The sequence below is a fragment of the Plasmodium brasilianum genome, chromosome 4 (genome assembly GCF_023973825.1).
Source record: "Plasmodium brasilianum strain Bolivian I chromosome 4, whole genome shotgun sequence".
Classification (NCBI taxonomy): Eukaryota; Apicomplexa; class Aconoidasida; order Haemosporida; family Plasmodiidae; genus Plasmodium; species Plasmodium brasilianum.
This window is the reverse complement of record NC_090117.1, coordinates 222,686-233,418: the sequence shown is the minus strand read 5'-3', so window position 1 is coordinate 233,418 and position 10,733 is coordinate 222,686. Positions and strand designations below refer to the sequence as shown.

The following is a 10,733-nucleotide window of genomic DNA, read 5'->3' as shown; positions in this document are numbered from 1 at the left end:
ATATATTAAAAAGGAGAAAATAAAAAGACAAAAAACAAAAGAGGTATTATAGGTTATATTATAGATGTATAACTATACTATTTCATTTTAGTAGTACAGGGAATAAGTTTTTTAATTATTTCATTTACTGTTTTCTATTAGACTACATCTTAAATTCTTCTGTTATATCATGTTTTATGGATTAAATTTTATCAATATTAATTCAAAATTAATATCAGCTGATAACAAATATTGCATTGTGGTTCATATTTAATGATATATAAATGTTAATTTTTTATTTGAAATTTAATAGTAAACTTGTTTATAACAATATTATAAATGTATATTACTATTTTTTTATTAAATTAAAGAATTATGATATATATTAAATATTATATTAGTTATTGAAAACATATACAAATGTAATTTGATCTAAGATTATTTTATTTCCTCCAATGTAATAATATTACTTATTTATATTTTGCAATATTGTTTATACTTTTTTTTTGTTACTGTTTTAATATAAAGTATTTTTCAATTTATATAATATATTGTAGAATTGGAAGCATGAACATTTAATTATGCTTAGAATTGTCTATAAATAAATTACGGGCATTAAATAATTATATTTCTGGAGTAACCCATTAAAATATTTTATTTAGTTTTTTAATTAGAGGCATAATGTGTAAATATAGTTCAACAAATGTATTACTTATGTGTTGTAATATATATTTTCATTTTCCTCTCTAATTTTTTTAGTTTTGGGTTATTTTCATCGTAAAAGATTAATAAATTATATGGGGTTAATTAATATATATATTCTAAAATGGCGTTTCACCTATGATACTAGTAATATTATTTAAAAAATCGTGAAAATTTTAAATAATTTAGTTAAAACCATTTAATATTTAATTTAAGATTAATGTAGAATTATATAATTCGTCTTAGTTCCTATTAAAAAATATTTTCGCATTATATTTAAGATGTGAAAATTTTATTTAAAAATTAAATGAAAATGAAAATATTCAAGTGAATTTGTTACTTAACAGAAATATAATTTTATATTAGAAGAAAGAAGGTAATTTGTACTTAACTTTTTTTTTTTTTTTTTGTTTATATTCTCAATTTTGTATGTCAAGAGGGTCATAAATATAAAATATTAAATTTAATTAGAGATAAAAATAAAAGAAAACAAATGAACAATATGCATGGAAAATATACGTGCATCGCACTTGCATTAGACATTTATTTAGAAAAAGAATAATTAATCTTTGAAAAATAAAAGAAAAGTAAAAACTAGTAGAGATATTGTGACAAGTAAATATAAATATAAATATAAATAATAACAATATTAGAAGCGTTATCTAGTATGAACATAGTTTTGGATTTGAGAAAACTGAAAAATTTATACAAGTCAAAAATATAATATATATTTATACGGCTGTTATTTACTTTTTAACCAATATAGTACTTTTGTTAAAGGCGAGATCTTCGAGTGTTTTTACATTAATGCATTTTTTATAATAAAATAATTTTAATTTTTTAACGTAAATTTGAGCTTTTTTGAATATTTATTTTAGAAAGTGTTATCATAATTATACTAAGAAAATTTCCAAAAAAAAAAAAAAATATAATAAAGTAAAATTATAATTACATTAAATAGAATATATATAAATATATTTTTTTATTTTTTAATTTATCTTCACGCATTATTTCCTAAAAACCACACTCTTGTTTCTTTTACGGCTATAAAATTGAAAAAATATTTTTTCATAATGCTGTCTGTTCTTGGAAATGAATTATATTTTATTTTTTATATATTAATTATGAGATTCTTTAAACATGATAATATATAAAATATATTATATATTTATGGAACAAATTAAAGTATAATTGTTACACCATGTTATCTTTAACTACTAAAGTTCAACCAAATGAGTTTGTGACAATTAGAAAAATAAAATATATCTAAATCTACTCTTTACCATATAATAATACTAAAAATAATAGGTATGTAAATTATTAATATTATTTCACTTGTACATTAAAAAGCAATGAGAATGCTTTACAATAATGGACATTTCATTATATTATGTTATGTAAATATAATAAATGTTGATAATAAGTAATATTAACTCAACCAATGAATATTATATTAATAAAAATAATCTTGTTGATGAAAGATTTACTACTAATGGAGGATTTTGAACATAAAAGAAATTATATAAGAGAGGAAAAATTTATAAATTTTTCCTCTTTTTAATTCAAAAAAATTGCAGTAACTCTTTTTATATGGGGGTGGACAATAATATTCTACTAAAGTAAGGAAACAATTACATATGTAATAACTTTTTTTGTATTTTTCTTTTTTTTTTATAATTTATTAACATCAAATAAGATGTTTTATTAGTATAAAAATGAACATAGCTTTTTGTTAATTAACGAATGTTTATTTTAACTTAAATGCGTTACCATTTATTGTAAATTGAATGAATATAGAAACAACTTAAGTATTGCATTAATTTATATATCTAATAGAACACATAAAAAAGTAGAATAAATGCATAAAGCATTTTATAAATCTTTAGAATAAGATATGTTATTTTTTTTATGAATATGAGGAGGGTAATGATTATATTGAAAAATATAATAGCTTATCTGTTGCATACTAGATGAAGTCATAACTCCAAACAACTATGGCACGATAAGTTCTCAGGGTCATAAACATTATATGAACGTTTTATATAGATATGAAAATTGTAGGAAGAATAAAATTTTAAATATTATGTGAAAATAAAATAAGGTATATCAATACCAGAATATTTAAAAAATAGAATACGATATTATGGAAAATGTATAATATATATAATTCATATAATACAATTTTTAAAGAAAAATAATATATACATAGGATTAGGATTATATCCTGCAATAAAGCATGAAAATTAAAGTAAAATACTTTGTGCATGAAAAGACGTATAAGAAAAAAATATTTTAATAAAGAAAAAGTTAATATTATCTTGTTGTGTTATGCGGTATTATATAATTGTTGTTTTCATTAACGAATATTTCAGGTGGGGTATTTTTTGAAACAATATTTTTTTATAAGGCTATTTATATTGTGTTAAAACTTGCAAAATTCCGTAAATAATAAAACGTCATAAAAAATTTTAAGAAACTAAAAATTTTTTAAAATTAGTAATATTATATATTACTAACTAAAAAATTATTGCTAGAAATCTCTTATCTAGAGAGGTTCTAGTATAGTTAATTATTATGCCTATTTATGAGAAAATGTGCATGTATATTCCTACTAAGTATACGATTTATACATATAATGTATTATGTTGTATTTAAAATAACAATTTATGATTAGAAATTAATTTGCTAAAATTTTCTACTCAACGTTTATATGAATATGATTTTTGTATTTTTTTTTTTAATTTACATTTAAATAATTCTTATGAGAAATGAATGTATGTATATGTATATATATATAAATTTTTGTTTATAGTTCATTTTTGTTTTTGTTTAATTTTTTGTGGTTATATTTTTGAGAGATTTAAATTTTTTAAGGTGACAAAATAATGATTAATAAGTTACAATGTTTTATTAATAGTTAATTATAACGCAATATATAATAATATGGGGGGGTTATATATATATATATATATATATATATATATATGTAAAATAATAATTTAATGAAATATGAAAGATAAAGTATGTTGTATAGGTAACTTTTTTTTTTTTTTTTTGTAATGAAGTATTTAAAATTTTATATATATTTAGCATTTATATAGTATGAACGAATGATTATAATAATATCATAGTTATGTTTTCATAATTTCATATGATCATCATATTTTTATATAACACAATGTTTAGTAACATGTTTGCTACATATTATATTGATTTGTTCGAAACAGGTGAGCATTAAGTGAATTATTAACATAATTAATGTATGGTATAATAAATGATGCATATGTAAAATAATGGGATAATTCTTACAGAGAGTTAAAATGGTATATATAAAAAAAGAAAATAAAATGGGAACATCATAAGTTCATATTTTAATAATAAAAAACGTATTAATACAAATATTATTCTGACGCATTTCTATTTTTATCACACATTAAAAAATATAAGTATATGGTTTATTTTAAAAAGCATACAGTGGATATTAATTGATTATTAAATAATAAGGTTATATCGTTAAAGTATTTAACATTATGCATAAAAATTATATTATGAACTATTCATAAGTTTAATACAATTATGAGAATACATAATTATGTGCTAAATGTAAAGTTTATGAATAGGCATTATATAAATGTAATAATTTTATGATATTTGCATGTTTATGATTTCACTGTTATTGCACATTTTTTTTTTTATAATATAATATATTAATTAATAATATTTTAATAAGTATACGTATTTATTTTGTAATATGTTCATCCAAATTATTTTTATATATATTTAAATAAGAGAAAAATAGTATTTTTATCTTCAAGTTGTTCTTAATAAATGAAGCACAAAAATTATGAATATTCCAAACAAAATACTAAGTGATTATAAAATAAACATTTCTGTAAGTTTTATTTGTTAGAACAAATGGAAGATATTGAACTTAATTAATATAAGAGGTATACTAATTTATGATGTAATAACGTGTTATTAGTGTGCCAATAACGAATAGTATTAGACATAAAATATTATCTAATTGATTGCGTGCGCGAATAATTCTACATGTTTCTTTGGAAAAACTTACATAATAAAAGGAAATAAAAAAATTATTCAGAGGAATTTTTTATAAAAAATAAGTTAAAATATTTTATTAATACTTTATGTTATACGTTACAGCAAAAAATTTCTGGAAATTGTACAAGATTCCTCGAATAAAAATATAAGTTGGCTTAATATGAGAATAGTGAACTGCAGTTAATAGTAGAACATACATATCATTAAATATAAAATTTTTGAAAATATATTCTAAATTATTATATTTTATGCAAATATGTAGTTCTAATACTTTTTGATCTATATTATGCTACTGTATATTTATTAATCAAATTTATTTCATAAAAAAAAAATAATAGTTAAACGAATCTCGTTAACAAAATTGTTTATAAAAAAAAGGTTTTAAACATGAATCTTCTCATTGAAACTGTATGTAAATATATATATATTATAATCTTTTAAGAAGTAAAAAAAAAAAAAAAAAATCATGACATGGTCAGTATTACATATATAAAAAAATTTTTTTTTTGAACCGTTGAGGCATATTTTCTGCTACCTTATGTTTTCATATGTCGTGCTATATTCTAAAAAAAGTTTGTATAATTGTAAATATAATTCTATGTTCAAAGTAAAAACTGATGAACTATTGAAAGACCAGATAGTAAGTAGTATGTGCTATGCATGAAATTGTTAAGATACTAATAGGGGTATTCACACTAGCAGTAGAACAATAAAAAAGTAATGTTAAACGAGCGAAGTATAATTAAAACTATATATTTACTTATACATTATGGCAACATGTGAATGTATTAAAAAAAAAAAAAAGTGGGTTGTCAATTGAAGATTAATTATTTTATTCAAAATTAGCAGTAAATGTAAAGAACAGAAATATAATAGTATATACATTATAGTATATCAAAATATTTGTCAATTTGATTATTTTTTATAATTTTCTGTTATTTAATAATAATACTGTTGATGAAATTTTTTTTTGTTTTTGAATATCCTTTCACTTTTAATATGTGGAAGCCCATTCATATGATTAAGAAAAAATAAGTACATAGTGTATTAGTTGAATTATTGTATATACATAATATAGATATTTAGTAGTACATAAAATAAGCGAATATTCTGGTTTAGGGTTATTAGTATTTGAAATGATATTCTTAATGCAGCAAACATTGTTATTGTCATGAATGATATAATATTTTTTACAAATATTTTTAAATAATTAAGTTTCAAATTATACATATATATAATTAGATGAAATGTATTATATACAATAATAATTTTGTAAAATGCGAAAAAAGACAAGGAGAGATGTTTATTAAATTTAATGAATCATTTAAAGTGATACATAAATTATAATCATTAACTATATGTTAATATGTTTTTGAATTTGAGTGAACAATAAAATGTTAACAGTGTCGTTTATTAAGAAAATAGGTAAAATTCTATAAATGCAAGTTGTTGGTACAGGGGAATAGTAATGCATTATTACCATATTTGATACGATAAATAGAAGAAAGTTTCGTGAGTCTTCTGGAATAATACTTTAAGTATCCAATATATTGATAAAAGGAAGAATTTATATGTAATATACTTGTTTTAAAATTATTATGAATATATATAAATAACACATTTAATTTAATAAAATTTGAAAACTCTATATTTATTGAAAATTATTAAGAAATATTGGATCTAAGAAGTATTCTAATGAAAAGGAATTATAAATGAATTTCTTTTAACTATGTAATAAGATGAGTATATTTATGTATATATTGTATATGATAGTGAATTTTGAAAATAGTGAAATATAAGGGTAAGTATACTGAGATTTAAAATCATTGATTACAATGTGTTAATTACATAGTAGAATCAAAAGTATAATACAAAAAGATAAAAAAAAAAAAAAAGAAAGTCTACATTTGTTGATACAAATGAATGTAGTGAATGAATATTTATATATTTTATTTAAAAAAGCCACTAATGAAAATATATTATTAGTTGAAACTTGCTCTTAAAAATTAAAAAGAGAAAGACCTTTGTACATTTTGAAAGAAAAATTCATGATTTAAGGTAATTTTATTAATTTTACTTTATCACTTTTTTTAAACTTCAAATGTTAGTGTCTTTCAAACAATTATTCTTAAGAATAAAACATATATATATATATATATCACTTGAAGATTTATTTTTACTAGCATAATTAAATGTAAATAGATTAATATACCAGTTAAAATATAACTGATTTACTTAGTATATTGAGAGATATATAGAATTATGTTAAAACAATTTTTTAAGATAATATATAAAAAAATGAAGAATGAAAATATTATTTAATTGTTTTATGGGCAAAAATTTTTTTATTATTAAACGTATAAAATTATATGCACTTTCAAATTACTGTAAAAAATTTATAAGATAAAATTTTTATAGTCAATATATTTTTCATAATTATCATATAATATTGTATTTTTTAATTTAAAGAAGATGAATTGTCTCCTAGATCGCCACGTCTGCAACAATTGGTACTAGTACTACTATAACTTGTGATTGTAGTGGTACATAAGACATTGAAAAAATAGACATAATTATAGAAACCAAAATAAATACTATTGCTTTCAAAATTACTATGAACAAAAGTGAAGAAAGAATTTTATGTTTTTTGTAAATCGTAAAAGTTGTTCAGCTATACCTGGATGTTTAACAGCATAGCGTTTCTTTTTTGAGCTCTTCGGGAATGTATCTATTTCAATTTGTGAGTTTACTGTCTTTGAAAATTTTGGTACATTTTTATATTTTTCAGCACTATTATAATGTTTTAAGGGATGATATTTTTTTTTTAAATTATGTTCATAATTGAATGCATCATGTTTTTGAATTTTTTTATGTTGCAGTGAATGATTAAGTTTTTGTTCAGAAATATCACGTACAATTAATTCTTTAAATCGTTTTCGAAAAAGGTCATCATGTTCTAATCCTTTTAGTCTTTCTGCAAATGCATCATCACTTTCGTCTAATATATTAAATATTCTTTCTTTCAACTTTCCATATTTTTCTTCTGATATGTCTATTTCACTATTTAATGTTCTTCTAAATATTACGTTTGATTTATAAATTTGGCTACATTTGTTATTACATAATTCGCCACAAATGGTTGACTGGAAATAAAGATACAAAATCAGCATTAAAAAATAGAATATTTATATATTACTATAGTAATATTTACATTTCATATATAGACACAGAACAACATAAAAAAAAACTAATCAAATATAATAATTATGATACTTCATTATAATATTTCCATGTCCACACTAAAACGGAAAATATAATAGCTTTAGTAAAAAAGACGAATATAATTGAATTTTGCTTCATAATGAATTTCTTTAAAGTTGTTAAAAAATTTGCACTAATTATAGTTTACTATGTATATATTATTTTTTCAATAATAATTAGCAAATGGAGTGTTTTATATCTTATTTTAATTATTTTCTATCTTGTCTAAATGAAAAACCTTTAAATTTTTTTTTAAAAAAGAAACATAATTGTAGTATCCTGTTAATAGACAAAAAATAATAAAATTATGAAACAAATATTTTAGCGACTTATTTTAAAATATTATTCTATCATATTAATCAAATAAAAAAAATTAAACAGGATTTATTAAGTATATACAAGGTAAAAATTTTTTAAAAATTATAATCCAACTTTCAAATAATTTATTTCAAAAAAAAAAGATATATTTATGAAATACATATATAAAATAATGAATGATTTGAGGATTATAATGAGGAATAAAATTATAATAATAAAATATTTGACTAGTATATATGTAAGAATTATTTTGTTAACAAATACTATGTTTAATTTTGTTGCTATAAATTGTAAAATAAAAAATTTTTAGAAAATATCTACTAATTATCCAACTGTAATGTTTTTTTGAAATTACATATTATAAGAATCATTAGTGGAAAAGGAGAAGGAACATATTGATAATACTACCAAAATTATAATATACTTCATATATTTATATTATCTAAAGTATTAGATTTAGACATAATTTAATCTATAGGAATTAATAAAAACTAAGTTGACAAAATATATTTATTCAACTTATCCGTAGTTTTACTTTTATGTTATAGAAAATATAAGAAAATTTTATTTTTTACAATATTTTAACATTAATTTCTATTAATATATTGCCGTGGATGCATATTTATATGTTTGAATGTAGAAATTCCAATAGTGTAATGCAAAAAAAAATATTAAAACAATGTAATTTGAATATATATAATTTGCTTTATGAATATTTCAAAAATAAATATAGGATATGGGATATAATAAGAACAAAAAATAATATATAAAAGATTGTCTTTTGAAAATATACATTGGGGTTTTTAAAAGTTACTCTTATTTTATTAATATGTAATTTTAGAACTAATTTTTATAAAAATTTTTTTTTTTCTTTTTAGTAAGATTATTATATTTTGGTTAAAAATATACTTCAATTTTATTTTTATTTTTTTAATACAGTGATCCTTAGAAAAATAAATTGATTCATTCAAGTGAAATGTTGTTTAAATCTATTTCACCGAAATTTTTGTAGAATGAAATTTTGAGTAGATTAAAAAAAAAAAAAAAAAAAAGGTTTTATACTGGTTTTATATGAAATATGCTATTAATTTATTTAATTTTTTTTTTGATTTTTTCATAAGAATTTTTTGTTATAATTCATAAAAAATTATATTTAAAGTTTGTATAAGTTCTTCTTTTAAAGTATGATTTTACAAAGTTATATTTCAAAAAATTCAATTATAAAAATACAGTTAACAAATTCTGAGTACGCTATTTCATGTAATTTGTTTCTAAAAACTTTTGAAATAAGATATAAAAAAAAATATTTCCTTTCTAATCTCTAACTTAATATTTTGTATACATTATTTAAATATAAATAAATATATATATATAAAGAATTGAAAAAGATACTAAAAGTTAAAGAAAACAGTGTATTTAATGTCAAATCACCAAATTTTTATTTGTAATGAAACATTTTTGTAAGAAAATATTGTTTGTATACGAATAAACAAAAAGAAAAAACGAATAATAGGGTTTATAGTTAATTTATTATTTTTACTCTGACTATTTTCCTTTATTTTATTAGATTATGTATTATGTATATTGTTGAATATACACTTAATTTTTTTTGAAAAAAGGAATATATTTCTCTGTTCTATGAATATATGTATATATTTTTTTATTTTATTTATACTGAAAAAAAAAACAAAAAAATATATGTTAAATTAGAAAATTGTATTCAAGCTTTCTAAAATTTGTACCTAAAAAATAAATATTAACTTTGATATAAATATCTTTAAAATGTACAAAATGGAAATTATTTTTGCTTGTGTTATAAATTTAAATTCATTTTGGTATATTAATATTTTATAAGAAGTATGATTAAGTCAATTAATTTTTATTTTATTAAAAAGGAAAAAAAATATGTTACACTATTTTGTCCAAAAAAATATTTTTCCTTCGGTGGGGAAGAAATCTAATTTTATTTTTTAATTATATCAAGTTGAAATGGAAATATGGATTTTGTAGTACATCAAACAATAATTCGTTTCAAAAAAGAAAAAAAAAAAAAATACAGAGATATAAAATTTAAATTTTAAAAATATTTTTTCACCTTGAAAAAAAATATATTTTAAAAAAATTTTTATGTTTTTTTTAAATACAGATGAAAACAATTTTTTTAGACAGATATAATGTTTTTTTTAAAAAATATATTATTATTAAAGTACTGAAATTCTTTTTGTATTAAGTAAATTTTTTTAGAATAATTTTATTAAAATTTCTTTAAATTCATAAAACAAAAATAAATTTGTAAAGAAATATTACAAAAATTATTTTTTTAGTTTTACTTTTCATTACTTTCATATTTAATTTATTATGTGTATACTATATACACATCGTTTAATAGATTTTTACGTCAAAATTGACAA

At 18.9% G+C, this 10,733-nt stretch overlaps 1 protein-coding gene across 1 annotated transcript; it reads right to left on the bottom strand.

Annotated features, from left to right (window-relative positions):
- Positions 1-7,355: 7,355 nt before the first annotated feature.
- On the bottom strand, positions 7,356-7,913 carry MKS88_001060 (uncharacterized protein; the record flags this gene model as incomplete). The annotated part of the gene is made up of 1 exon (XM_067219714.1): positions 7,356-7,913. One exon carries the CDS (start codon positions 7,911-7,913, stop codon positions 7,356-7,358), a length of 558 nt encoding a protein of 185 aa, XP_067074992.1.
- Positions 7,914-10,733: the final 2,820 nt, after the last annotated feature.